The sequence below is a fragment of the Mesocricetus auratus genome, unplaced genomic scaffold (assembly GCF_017639785.1).
Source record: "Mesocricetus auratus isolate SY011 unplaced genomic scaffold, BCM_Maur_2.0 Super-Scaffold_100003, whole genome shotgun sequence".
NCBI lineage: Eukaryota > Metazoa > Chordata > Mammalia > Rodentia > Cricetidae > Mesocricetus > Mesocricetus auratus.
Genome location: NW_024429188.1, coordinates 12,645,503 through 12,660,482, shown reverse-complemented (window position 1 = coordinate 12,660,482; position 14,980 = coordinate 12,645,503). Strand labels below are relative to the sequence as shown.

Genomic DNA, 14,980 nt, shown 5'->3' with positions numbered 1-14,980 from the left:
TATGATTCAGTGAGCTTAGAGCCCAATCTATTTTTGAATATTATTGTCTAGGCAAGATAAGAAGTATATGTGCCAGGCTCCCGTGTCTTAGGTGATCATTTTCCAGAGCCCACATAGCCAGTTATTTCACCTTTCAGCTGTGAAAATATGAAGGGAAAGAGTACAGTAGAAAGGAAAGTAGCCAATGAAATTATGTCACAAGAAAATAGTCATTTGGGGGGGAATCACCCAAATAAGTCCCAAAATGTCAGATTCACGTATTTTAGTCTCATAGAAAGATAACATCTGTTTCTAAATTTTCTGTACACTGAACTACATCACAGAAAAGAGTTTTGCTTCCTCTCATTTCAAAATGACTCTAAACAAATAGTGCCACCATGTAATTATTGTTGTGGGAAATTATGGGAACTCTGAAGGACATTTGGCTCAAACTGGCAAGTATGAAAATGTCATGGGTAATGATTTTTATGAACCTGGAGAACTTCTCTTTTGTTGGGGAAGTCGCTGCACACTTGGACCCTCACATAATGTTCTTATTACAATATGTTTAAACACTCAACAGTCATCGAACGCATTGAAGGAATCTCATTTAAACAAATTCGTAAATGGCATACAATACACAGTGCCAGTGATTAATGAGAAAACATTAAGTAGCAGAGTGATTGGAAATCTTCCAGTCAGCATTCCCAAGTGCATACATTACTGATGAGTCTCTCACACTTTAAAGTTAGACAACTCTAAGGGAAAAAATACATGTTTATAAAAATCAGAAGCTGCTCAGTCATCATCTGAACTTTCTATACAGCTGGATTATATTTTCTTTCAAAGGAGAAAAACTTATTTAACAAGCCCATGGAACAGAAAGAAGCAATTTAAATACCCAGCATCTTACTACTTGTTCAGATATCAAAACTTCTCAACCTGACAGGTACATTTGTCCTTGAGAAGACACCATTTTTTAACGCAAAAATAAAGAGAGTGAGCCAATTTCCCCAGTAAAAAGTGCTGTCAAAAGTTCACTGTGAAATATAGCCTATTATTATACCATATATAAGAACAAGCAGCTAAATTTCTCTTCTCCCAGAAGTGCTTCTAGATATTTATGCTGAAGGAAATAAAATAGTCAAAACAGTTTGGGGGCTGTGTTTTTGTTTTGCTTGCTATTTCCAGCCACAGTTCCAAAATTTTTCTCAACTGAGCCAAACTCTGAAGTACCCCAGCCCCGTTCTATTCAAGGCATCATTATCACATAATTTAGAGACATGGCTTTCAACCCTCACGCATATAAACTCATCTTACTGAAAAACATCTCAGAAAACAGAGACAAGACTCTTGATAGTCCCACCTGAAGAATATTACTCACCGGCACCCATGTTCTCCATTATCTTCTGCTGCCTTTCTGAACCCCCAGGGAATGGACAAGGTCGACCAATTGTCTCCTTCAAGGTCCTCCTCCATAGTAGGAAGCCAGAACAGTCCGTTTCCTGAGGATGAAAAGAAAGAGCCCTCTTCTTTATTCTTTCATAAGGAGAATGACTGTCTCATAAGACACAACTGCTATCCCAGAGAGGGGGTAGCAATCAATACTAGCTGGCCAATCATATTTCATCACTTGGCTACTTGGAAACCAGATATGCATAAACAATCACATGTTCCAGGAGGGTTGAGGATACAAAAGAGGAACAGCTCTGCCTTTTGTAAATTATTAACAGGATTTTTTTCTCTGTTCGTGATCAAAGATGCAGAGGCCACTCCTTTCAGAAAGAAGCCATCAGGGTTGGCATGGACAGGCTCAAGAAGAGGGCTTTCTGATGGCTGTTCTGCCACTGACCTCTCTGATTCAGGACGACCCTGTGCAGTTGAAATCCAAGTGATATAACACTCAGAGTGAAATGGCAGCTTCGGGAGGGCTGAAGAGGCCAATCTGCGATTTCAGCATTTGCCTCAGATGAAAATGAATACTTTCTCTTTCCCATGGGAGAATTCACTATGGGGTATTTGGCACTCCAAGATGGAATGAAGCCACCTGCACACATTACATTTCTCACATCCTTCCTTGATTTCCAAGTGGTGCTGCACATCTCCTCTGGCAATCTTGAGCTTCATCCAAATTTGAGATTTAACACATCTACCTTGGAACAATTTGAAAACTGCCAATTTGAATGTTCGACCCTACTCAGTAATTTCTGTTCCATGGGAAAATGCTGATCTACCAAGTGTTTATAAAGTACCAGCTTCCCACAAGAGGAAACATTTCAGTTATACTCTGTTGGGTGACAGGCAATGGTTCTTTTTCTATGAACCCAGACCTCTTATCCTTGGCAGTATTAGCAGTATAGGCTGGATAGTGTGTGTGTGTGTGTGTGTGTGTGTTTGTGATGCTGACCTATGCAGTGGCTATTCAGCAGTATGTCTGCCCACTCTTTAATACACGACAGTGGCATCTCCCTGCTTGTGACACCAAAAATGCTGTAGGCATTGTAAAATCACTCCCCCGGCCCCTGAGCAAGAGTATCAATTCCAAATGTAGCCGCTGGCCCAGTCTGCTTTCTTTGGTTCAGTTTGTTCTAAGGAAAAAGAATGTCCCTGTGAGAGCCTTATATCTGAGATAGGTTTGTGTCACAAGCAGATGGTAGGCAAGTAGTCAAAGCTTGGGGTGAGGCACACGACTCATCTGTCCAAGTGCAGGTGGCTAATTAGACTTGTCAAAATAGAGACACATCTAACATGACGGGGAAAAATTCCATTCTCCAATGACATTTGCCAAACCCCTTGCTATCACAGTGCGCAGAACAGATCTGGGATGCATTCACTTCTTCTTAGTTCTATAGCCATTATTTTACCTTGGTGGCAGTCATTTCACCGCAAAGCTGGCTTGTTCCAGAGAATTCATCCTAGCTGATCTTTGACAGCAAAGCAAATGACGGCACAGATAATGAGGAAATAAATTGTCTGCCTAGTTATGTAACCCTTAACCAACCCCAGTTGGGATGTTTCCTTGAGCACCTTAGATTCCAGCACATAGGGTTCGGGAGAAAAAAATCTTTTCAATTAGACACACTATCAGCAGTCTAGCTACACTGTGGAAATGAAGTGGATAGTGTCACAAGCAAAAGTATATTTCAGTGAGCATGCACACTGCTGGCACCTCATTAAAAAGAATGGCATTCCTCAAGGAGACCCAGTGCAGGGTGATCAAATTCAAGGCAAGTTCCTTGGATGGTAAGCTGTGCCAGCACTGCTTTCTGTTCATTTTAGAGGACAGTGTGGAGCTCAGTCATGACTTTGCACGTCTAAACGTTTGTAAGTTTTCCTCCCCTCACCCACCTAGACCACCATTTTTCTTCTGCCTAAATGAGAGTCAACTTCCTATGCTGTCTTCCACTTCCTCCAAAAGAACATGTCATCCTTTGTCAGTGCTCCTGAAGAACTTACACTCTGCCTCCCATCATAGACCTCTGTGTTCACTATTTCTAAGAGAATACAAGCCAATGAGAATAACAAGTTTTAGCTGTTGGGTTTTGTTTTGTTTGAAGAGGGTGGGTTATTACATTTTTTGTTTTGTTTTTTATGGGTTTTCTGGTGTGGTTTTTGTTTTGTTTTGTTTTGTTTTGAGACAGTGTTTCTCTGTGAACAGCCCCAGCTCTCCTGGCTCTCTCTCTGTAGTCCAGGCTGCTCTTGAACTCACAAAAATCTGCCTGCCTCTGCCTCCAGAGGGTTGGGATTAAAGGCATGTGCCACCATGCCCCACAAGGGTTGTTGTTCTTTTTATCATTATACAAGATACTAGGTTTCATTATGGCACATTATGGCATTCTTCAAAATATTTACACTTGTTGTTTCTCCTCTCTGTCTCTTCTTCCCCAACCCCTGCCACTACTTGTACCACCAGTAGTCTCCTTTCTACTTCCATGTCACATGTGTCCTTTTGCCTCTCCCTTCACATCCTATTCACAATTTCACACCAACTTATACATACGCATAAGCATTAAAAGTTAAGATCCAGATATGAGAGAGAATGAGCAATTTGGTTGATCTGAGTCTGGATCACTTTGCTTTCTAAACTTTCTAACTATGTCCTGCAAATTACATAATTTCATTTTTCTTTACTGCTGAGAAAATTCTATCTGGTATCTGTACCATGTTTCTTTATGCCATCAGTTCTCAACTTGTGAGTCACGAACCCTTTGGGGATCAAATGACCTTTTCAGAGGGGTCATCTAAGACCATCAGAAAACACAGCTATTAACATTATTATCCATAACAGCAGGAAAATTATAGTTATGAAGTAGCAATGAAAACAGTTTTGTGGTTGGAGGTTATGTATTAAAGTGTTGCAGCATTAGGAAGCTTGAGCACCACTGATTTATACAGTCATCTGTTCATGGTTTCATTACAAATGCTGGCTGCATTTCCTTGCTATTTTGTTTTTCTTATATCTTTTGGTGTTGTTATTTTGTTTAGTTATTGTATTTATTTTTAGTCTGGCTGTGTATGAGTGATCTCATGCATTCACATACACATAAAGGCCACAGTTCAATCTTGGTGTCTTTTCTGACCGTACTCCACTTTCTTCCTTTTTTTTTTAGCTTTAGTTCATATTAAACATGCTTTATTGTGTAATCTATCAGAAGAGAAATCACAAGTCTACAAGAGGACCAGGGCAATGGCAACTATTCTATATATTTTAAATGTTTACTGTATGTCAAAATCTGGGTTAAACAAAGTACATCATTCTTCCTTAACCAATTTAATTCTCAAAGTAACAATACTACATAGGTTATAAAATTATACTACCTTAGGTTATTAGTACAAAATGAAATAGATGAAATAAGCTACGTGATTTGGTGGAAGAGATGTAGTATGCAAAGTTCCATTCCTGATAATCACACTCTGGGATGTCCTCCTCAAAGGACTTCTTGATCCTAACACAACACATCCTCTAGGGGAAGAAAACAATTTGCTGTATTCTCTTGCAGTGTACTTCTACCTCGCCCTTAGTCTACAACAACATGACTGCTTAGCAATAAAATAACAATGATAAGGGCTCCACCTTCTTGAACTTGAACACACAAACACACACAGGCATGCACACGCATGCACACGTACACACGCACACACACACACACACACATACACACACACAAATTCTGTTACCCTTCCCTAACAGAGAAAACAATGAAGTGCATTTTCAGAGCTAAAACAGAAGCAATAGTATACAGGCTCATCAGCTGTATAGGTAATGGTCATAAAACTAGAAAACATCCATCTCAAGCTCAAAGGCCAATTATGGTGACTTATGTCCTATGGTTAGTTTACCATGCCACTTGAGTTTTAATCTCATTATTATAGGCAGTTTCTAACTCAAAAACAACAGGCTTTGGAGCAGTGTTTCTCAGCCTTCCTAATACTGAGACCTTTTAATATAGTTCGTCAGGCCCCAACAAGAAAATTGTTTTCTTTGCTACTTCATAGCTGTAACTTCGTTCCTATTATGAATCGTAATGTAAATATTTTTGGAGACAGAAGTTTCCAAAGGGGGTGTAGCCCACAGGTTGAGAATTGCTGTTTTGGAGCATCCTTGCGATTTGTTCTTGTCCCTAGCACACATGAATGCTCTGCTGCTTATCATACAACTTGGTATTTTTTGTGAGTGGATTTGCTCTCCATAGATTTGTGTTCACAAAACATCTTTTTTCCCCATTGAGTTGTGCTCATGTCAACTGAATTATAAAAGTCCTTTATATAATCTAGATACAATTCTTTTGTTGAGTACATGTTTTGCAAATATTATCTTCCAACTGCTTTTTCATTTGTACAAGTATCTTTTGAAGCGCCACTATGAAAATGTTGATCAAATCTGATTTTACCTGGTTTTCCTCTTCAATAATTCCTTAGCAGCAAAAGAAAAAAAACACACAAGACCACAAGATTTTCTCTTATGTATCCTTCTTTCCTTCCTTCTCCTCCTCTCTCCTCCTCCCCCACCTTCTTCTTTTTGGTGTGTGGGGTGGTGTGGTAGAGAAATAGATAGGAACTCCTTATGCAGACCTAGTTGGCATGAACTTGTATAGATCAAACAATCCTCAAACCTGCAGCCATCTTCCTCTGCCTCTCTAGTGTTGGGTTTAGAATTATATGTCACTATACCTAGTCTCTTCTACATTTTCTTTCAGAAATGTTGTAGCTATAAGACCCATGTTTGAACCTCTGTTTCTTTCTGGGTTTTGTGCATAGTGTACATACACTGACAGAGATTCATTTTCTTCAATATGCCTATCCAGTTGTTTCACCCTAATTTTTGAAGAGATTGTCCTTTCCACATTGAATTTCCCCGGCCATCTTTGTGTCCAAAATTAGTTAATCATATATATGTGAATTTATGTTGGAACTTAATTTTATTCTGTTAATCCTATATGCCTATCTAGCCACCAGTTGTACTGTTACTAGGGAAACTCAGGTCATTTCTTTCGATTCTTGATATTGTTAATAAAAGAATTTAAGATTGGACTTATTTTTGTTAAAATTTCAAAGAAAGAAAACACTGGGTAGGCAACCTGCCAGAAGGAGAGAAATGAAAAAGAAGAGGAAGGGAAAGGGTGATGGAGGTGCCAGGCTTTTTGTTTGGTTTTGCTTTTGTTTCTTTGTTGTTGCTTTCTTGAGATAGAACTTCTCAACATAGTACTGGCTGTCCTAGAGCTCACTATAATGAACAAGCTTGAACCCACAAAGATCTGCCTGCCTTTGCCTCCTGAGTGCTGGGATGAAAGGCATGTGCCACCATGCCCAGCAGGGCATTTTTAAGTTAGGCATAGAGATTTGACAAGCAGCCACATAGCAGAAAGGAGGTGACTTCAGAGAAAGAGTGAAAAGGGCCAAAGAGAAAGCACACTTAAACTCTTGCCAGCAACAACAACAAAAAAACCGGAATGAGCTGGTTAAGTACTGAGCTGAACTCAAGAAAGCCAGTATCAGAGAGGGAGGACTGATGATCAAAGGGATTAAGACTGGGCTGGTTTAACCCCCAGAAACAGCTGACCAGACAAAGGTTAACTCTTGAATCCCAGGCATCAGCCTGGGAATCCAGCATGGGACTGATCAAGACCCCCTGAATGTGGGTGTCAGTGAGGAGGCCTAGGTAATCTATTGAGCCTTGGGCAGCAGATCAGTACCCATACCAAGTATACACACGGACTTTGGACTCCCATAGAACAATGTGAGGTGCACTCTCACCCTGAACTCTTGGGGAAGGGTCTAGGCCCTGCCCTATATGAAATGACAGACTATGGACACCCCCATGGAGGGCCTTACCCTCCCTGGGGGAACGAGGGGGATAACGGGGGGGGGGGATGGGGGGAGGGCACGGGAGGAGGGGAGGGAAAGGGAGAGGGACCTGGAACTGACTTGTGAAGCAACCTTGTTTCTTATCTAAATTTAAAAAAAAAGAATAAAAAAAATAAAAAATAAAAAATTAAATTAAATTAAAAAATAAATAAATGGAGGAAAAGGGATGAAAAAAAAAAGAAAAGAAGAGAATGAATACCTTTCTGAAACTCAGAAGGCCAAGCCTACCTAATAGAGCCACCTCATGGTAGTTCCATGGCACCTGCACACAGAGAAGGGATACTGTGAAGGAAAAGTACATTATTTCATTAAGGAGGTCATTACTCCCATCTCTTTAACATGATATTAGGTCAATTTGCTTTTCTGAGGAATAGTTGTATAGCTAGGTAAGTGACTGGTCTAACTAATGAACTCTTACACTTTGGTTAGCAACAGCTTTTCCTTAATGTACTTCGATAGCACCCAGATGGAGGCTACTGTAATAATGCAATACCCTGGTAACTATAGTCTAAATAATATCAGTTTTGCTCTCATGAAGTTTGTTTTGACTATTACACATGCTTTATATTTCCATATAAAGTGTACAATTAGCTCATTAATGTCTGTAAAAAGAGCCTGATGGTTTATAACTGGGATTGTGCTGAGTCTATAACCATTTAAGGGTAATTGACATCTAAACAATAATCTTTTGATTCATGGGTATAGGATATCTACTTGTGTACGCAGGTCTTTAGTTCCCTTCAATAATATTTTGTAGGGTTCAATGTAGAGATGTGGTACATTATTTTTTAAATTGATCCCTAAGTATTTTGTATTATTGTTTTCTTTTGTTTTAAGGTCAGGGTCTCACTGTGTAGCCTTGACTGTCTTGGAACTTGCTCTGCAGACCAGACTGGCCTTGAACTCACAGAGGTCCTCCTGCCTCTGCTTCCAAGTGATGGGATTAAAAGCATGTACCACCACTGCTGGCAGTATTTCATATTTCATGATGATTCTGTCAGATGTAATTCTTATAATGTGATTTCTGGCTGTTCGTCACTATAGTAACACTGTCTCTGTAATTTTGAGAAATTCACCTGTCTTTGACACGAGTCATCCTGTCAAGTCCAAATGAATTGCTTTTTCTCATTCCAGTCCATTTTCTTTCTTGCCTTGATACAAGGGTCAGAACTGAGGCAAGAGAGTAGAGAATGAGACCCAGAAGCCTTACAAAAGGGCTACAAAATTAGCATATGAAAAAGAAACCACTGGCAAAGAGAAAAATAGGAAAGTCCCACCCTGAGCCATGTAACACAGAGAGACCACATTCCAAAAGGATTTTATTCTTGCCTGGTGGTGGTGGCACATGAGTTTAATCCCAGCACTCGAGAGGCAGAGGCAGGAGGATCTCCCTGAGTTCGAGGCCAGGCTGAACTGACAGCCTCCAAAGCAATACAGAGAAACCTTGTCTCGTAAAACCAAAAAAAAAAAAAAAGGATTTTATTCTTAACAATCAGCTTCCTCCTTCGAAATGTAGTCTTTTCTAATAATCTGCCCCTGCTTGTGCTGCCATTCAGATGCCTGCCCAGTTCTTTGTTTGGGAACACCAGAAACTTGGTGGGTGGCCACTGAACCCCAATATTTGCCAATCTCAAGAACCCTCCAATCATGGCTGAGTATAAGTGTCAAAAGCTTAAATCCTTCATTTTAAATAGTCCAAAGGATTGAGAACTGAATTTAAAGGAAAAGGCTCTAAGTGTGCAGTATTGAGGCTTCTGTTAAGCATATACCTATACGAAGAATACTATTGCTGGGAATTTTAATAATTGGTATTTTGAGGAATCATCAACCTGCTCACCATTGTGGCTACACATTTCTCCACACCCTCACCAAGTCACATTGTTTTGCTTTTTATACATTTCTGTGTTTTATTAGTTTGATAATCATAGTTCCTGAAGAACTGTATGAAATATATATGTATCTGTGTACATATCACAAGATTTGGACTGAATAACAAGACCCTGCCATGATACACATTGTCACCCTTTTCAAGTGCTTAACATACAGCATTAAGCCAGATAAATATGTGAATTTTACTGTCATCTGAAGAATAAGTAATCTTAAATTGAAACTACCCTTTAGGGAGCAGTATTTGGAGACATTTTTCTCTAATAACAATAAAATCTAGCATTAGCAAAAGTTGCGGATTGTGAACACTATGGTCGTATCTACATACTGTCATTTGCTTTTCAGTGTCCCTTTGTTTTCACTTTAAAGAAGTAAGGAAATATCACCTACCTCACTGAGAAAAGAAACAATCTTTTCAACCCTGAAGTTACAGTTAGAATTAATGAACATAAGATGAGATGTTATACTTTTTGCCATTTTGGAAGAGAGAAAAGGACATGCCATTAAAAATAGAAAATTGATTAGTCTTCTGAAATTGAACAGGAAATTTTCTTCTAAACTTTTTCTACCTAAATGCTTCAGAATTTTTTTGTTCAAGGTTCAGATAAGTTGGCTATTAAATAAATTAGCCTTGAACATACAAGTGGCATTGAAAAACCTGTCTATCCCAAAAAGATTTAAGTTGTATTGCACCTGAAATGAAAAATGAAGAAAGTACTAGAAAAGCTCATTGCTTAAAATTCATATACCAATTCTTGCTTTCTATGTATCTATAGTCAGATGCAAATTGTTTCTCAGAAAGGCCCCATGAGTTTTTAGGGGGCATCATTTTCCATAAAACCCATGACATAATTTTGTAACGCCATTGATCTTCCCTTCCTGTGGTTCACTTGTTGTCTACTGGAAAACAAAAACACATCGGGCACTGTACTACACAATAAGGCTAGGGATGTTCAAGGTTCATAACTGAAGTATCTCCCTCATCACGTGCTTCCTAGAGTTGCATATAGCTTGGGCACACCTGACATTTGCCTCCCTGGCTGATCTCTTTGATTTGATGTGGCTGGAGAGTGAGGTCAAAATGAAGATGGATAAAAAGCCAGAGTGGGAACAATTTCTTCTTCTATTTGCATGCCTCTGCCCAAACCTTGTTCAGTGATAAAATAACCTGTAAATATCAGTGGGTACCCACTGAACCCCAGTACCTACATATAACATATACACTTCCTTATCTTCTAACCCGTATCTTGAACTTGCTAGAAAGCATTGAATAACTTTAAAATTATTTTTTTGTTGTTGTTGTTTTTTCGAGGCAGGGTTCCTCTGTGGCTTTGGAGGCTATCCTGGAACTAGCTCTTGTAGACCAGGCTGGTCTCTAACTCACAGAGATTTGCCTGCCTCTGCCTCAAGAGTGCTGGGATTAAAGGCGTGTGCCACCACTGCCCAGCTCCTCAAACTTCTTATATTATGCCTCTATTCCTTGAAAATGCTGGGATTCCAGGTATTCACTACCATACCTGGTTATATAAGGTACAGGGCATTATGCATGGTAGGTAAATATTCTGTGGACTAAACTACATTCCTGCCTCTATTATTTGTTTCTTTGAGATTTGTTTGTTTAAAGTTTGTAACATTCAGTCTTCCTGCCAGTTTCCTGGGCCCTGCCGAGCTGTTTGAGCCCCCAAATAACACACAGGACGCTATATCAATTATAAGCTGTTGGCCACTTGCTATGATTTCTCATCAGCTAGCTCTGACTTAATATTTAACCAGTAATTGCTAATCTGAGTATTTCCATGTCTCTTACCAGAGAAAGGTTCTGGACCTCTTACTTCTCTGGCATCCTACATTGTAACTGACAGTACCTTTCTTTCCCATAATCCTTCTCGACTCCTAGTGGCACGTATCTTGCTTCCCTATAGGCCAACAGTGCTTTACTCAACAACCAATAAGACAAGCACATACGCAGAAGGACTTCCCCCATCAAAAGTTTATGGATCTTTTGCCTTCATGTATGTATGTGCACCATGTGCATATGTAGTCAGAAGTCAGAGGAAGGTGTGGGATCCACTGAGACTGGAGTTATTATTGGTGGTGAGCTACCATGTGGGTTCTGATGCCTTGGTCTTCTGGAAGAGGCTTTTAACCACTGGGCCATTTCTCTAGTACATATCACTTGGTCCTTGGTACAGCTCTATTCTGGGACTTGGTTGTTTAGAAATGACTCACTTTGCCCACTGTACCTTCTTTTTTTATTTTATTTTCCAGTTTAAATTTAGATAAGAAACAAGGTTGCTTCACAAGTCAGTTCCAGGTCCCTCTCCCTTTCCCTTCCCTCCTCCCGTGCCCTCCCCCCAACCCCCTCCCCCCCGTTATCCCCTCATTCCCCCAGGGAGGGTAAGGCCCTCCATGGGGGTGTCCATAGTCTGTCGTTTCATATAGGGCAGGGCCTAGACCCTTCCCCAAGGGTTCAGGGTGAGAGTGCATCTCTCATTGTTGGATGGGAGCCTAAAGTCCTTTTGTGTCCCCGGGATAAATACTGATCTACTACCCAAGGCTCAATAGATTACCTAGGCCTCCTCACTGACACCCACATTCAGGGGGTCTTGATCAGTCCCATGCTGGATTCCCAGGCTGATGCCTGGGATTCAAGAGTTAACCTTTGTCTGGTCAGCTGTTTCTGGGGGTTAAACCAGCCCAGTCTTAATCCCTTTGATCATCAGTCCTCCCTCTCTGTTACTGGCTTTCTTGAGTTCAGCTCAGTACTTAACCGAGGGAGTCTGCCTCTTCTTCGATCAGCCACTGAATGAAGTTTCTGTTTCCCAGACCCTCTGGCCACAGGATTGTAGGCTGGCACTCCCCAGATCTATGTCTAAAATCCATATATGAGAGAGTACATGCCAAGTTTCTCTTTTTGTGACTGTACCTTCTAAGCCAGTCCCAACTCAACCTCTATTCTCCCCACTGTGAAATTCAGTCTCACTGCAGTGCCTACTGTTCTCAGAAGGAGTTGGTTGCGATTTAAAAATGACAAACAAAATGCAAAACGCTCATTATATTTGGTTTTGTTTTGATATTTCCTGCTTTATCATGAGACAGGCCCTCATTATATAACCCAGGCTGGAGTCAACCTCTCAATCCTCCGACCTCAGCCTCTAGTATTAGAAAAATATGAGGGTGCCACCACATCCTCCCCATTACATTTTAAATTTCAAGTAAGGAAATTTTAGTATATCTCACACAATATTGGGCATAGGGCATGTTGAGAAGTTACTTAGAAACTAGTGGTTTGAGTATCATTGTTGTACACCTCCTTCATGATTAACATCAGGCCTCTACCTCATACATCCCTGTTAACACACAAACTCCTTATAAGGAAGGGAGGAAATATCACAACTATCACTCCTTGCAATTTGAAATGCCAAGAAAAAAACCATAAAGGATCACAATTGCCTATCCTTAGAATTTAAAACACTAGGGCTGGGGATGTAACTCAGTTAGTAGAGTACCTGCCTAGCATGATGGAAGCCTGTGTTTGAATGTAATTGCCACCCCCATAATCCCATAGGGAATGACACTATTAGGAGGTGTGGTTTTGTTGGAGTGGGTATGGCCTTGTTGGAGGAAGTTTGTCACTGTGGGAGCAGGCTTTGAGGTTTACTATGCTCAGGATACTGCTCAGTGTCTCAGTCAATTTCCTGTTGCCTGCAAGATGTAGGGCTCTCAGCTACTTTCCCAGCACCACATCTGCCTGCATGCTGCCATCCTCCTTGTCATGATGATAGTGGACTGAACCTCTGACCTTGAAGCTGCCATTTCAATTCAATGTTTTTCTTTATAAGAGTTGCTGTGGTCAGGTGTCTCTTCACAGCAATACAAACCCTGGGATCCTAGCACTTGAAAAGCAGGTTATTCTTGGAAAGCCCCATGCCAGCCTGGCACACATGACATTTTGGCTGCAGCGGGTTGGGGTGGGGTGGGATGGGCATGTGCGTGTGTATCTACCTGCAAGAAATGGCAACAGATCACACCAAAAAAAGGTGCATGTATCGGGACTTTTTTTGAGGCCTACTAAAGGAAGACTATGTCTGCCTCCTAATACACAACTATTTTTATAGAATTATTTTCCTTTTTAATTCTAATGTTTATCTTCTCTGTGTGTGCATTCAATGTGTGTGTATGTGTAAATGTATGTGTACTTGTGTGAGTTCATATACAAGAGTGCCACAGAACACATGTAGATATAAGTGGACAACTGTCTCAGTTACTGTTCTATTCTTTTTTTCCCTTTTTAAATGTATTCAGTGTGGTTTTCACATCATGTATCTTGACTCCATTCATTCTATGTTCCTTTGCATCTACCGTGCATCCCTGCACCACACCCCATAAAACAAAATTCAAGAAAAAAATAGAAAAAATAAAATGAGAAAAAAATTTAAAGGAAGGAATTAAAAATCTAATTATGGAAGATGCAGTGTGTGACCGAACAAGTCACTTGTATACCACCCTGTCCATTCATCTCTACTTGCAAGTGTTCATTGAAAACAGTCATTGGTCTCCACTACACATTCAGTGCTGGGCCCCCACTAGGATTCTTCCTGGACATCCCACTGACACCCCACATTGTGGATGGAGATCCTGCAGGTTTGTGTTTGCAATTCTGGTTCCTTCACATGCTCCAGCAGATTATAGATGGGGTGGATGTAGGGGCAGGCCAAGTCATAACCCTGGGTCTCAGCCTGGGTAGCTGTAGGGCTTGTCTACCAGATGGGGAATAGGGACAACTCTCCCATGGTTACAGTTTCGGGGCTGGCTCAAATATACCTATGCTAACAGTGTTGGCTCTATTGTGCTGATCTGGTAAGGTACAGAACCCACTCTCACAAATGTTATAGTTAGTATGGGTCATGAATGGCTGTCCCACTTTTATGACCACAGGGCCATCTCCCACCTGCCTCAGGCATTGATGGGTGTGGGGTAGTAAGGGGGTATTTCTCCCCTGCCTCTGTCACCACAAGATAGAGCCTATTAATTCTTTTTAATTCATTCTATTACATGACTTTTGTCTCCTCCCTTAAAAGATAATCCAAATGGGGTCTGAAGATATGGCTCAGGGACTGATGTTCCAGAGGACCAGGATTCAATTCCCAGTGCCAATCTAGTGGCTCACAACTATCTGCAATTCCAATTCTGGGGATATGATGCTGTCTTCTGGCAATCATGAATGCTGCATGCATATGGTACAAAAGACACATATTCAGACAAAATAGGCGCGCGTACACACACACACACACACACACACACACACACACACACACACACACACACTGGAGTTAATCCAAATTGGCCTTTAGTCACCTAAGTAGGAAGAAAACAACCATTAGAAAAGCCATTTCTTCTAATGATTTTAAGAAAAAACAAAAAGGACAATAGCCCTTCTGGACATTGTCTCTTTTCATCCCTTGAGAATATTTTATTGCACAACACTCTTTTTGGCCTCTGCCCACCCTCATGACCCAAGAGTGTGCCCTATACAATGGTCCTTCTGGTAATGCTCATTCTCACCATCATGAAAGTGTTTTCTTCTACTGTGGTTCCAGTCCCCACTCTTACCCACTTTGCTCTAGAATAAACTCCATGCTACACCTATGTACCGGTGTGTCTCATCTTAGATCACAGATCTAAGGTGCAGCTGTGGTTACCTGGCAAAGAAACTTCATGCAAATCAAAGCAATATCCCAGTACCAGA

The 14,980-nt window shown here is 40.7% G+C and overlaps 1 protein-coding gene across 4 annotated transcripts in view; it reads right to left on the bottom strand.

The window, feature by feature from the left end:
* The window catches only part of Frmpd4 (FERM and PDZ domain containing 4), a 965,131-nt gene that overhangs the window by 932,611 nt on the left and 17,540 nt on the right, over positions 1-14,980 (bottom strand). The window contains exons 1-2 of one of the 4 annotated variants that reach the window (XM_040744036.1): positions 1,832-1,896; positions 1,364-1,484 (exon numbers count right to left, since the gene is read on the bottom strand). In XM_040744036.1, coding sequence (XP_040599970.1) covers positions 1,364-1,458 — 95 coding nt within the window. In that variant the 5' untranslated portion in view covers positions 1,459-1,484; positions 1,832-1,896. Of the gene's footprint in view, positions 1-1,363; positions 1,528-1,831; positions 1,897-14,980 lie in introns of those variants that run through there. The other 3 variants (XM_040744035.1, XM_040744041.1, XM_040744040.1) reach the window with 3 other exon arrangements.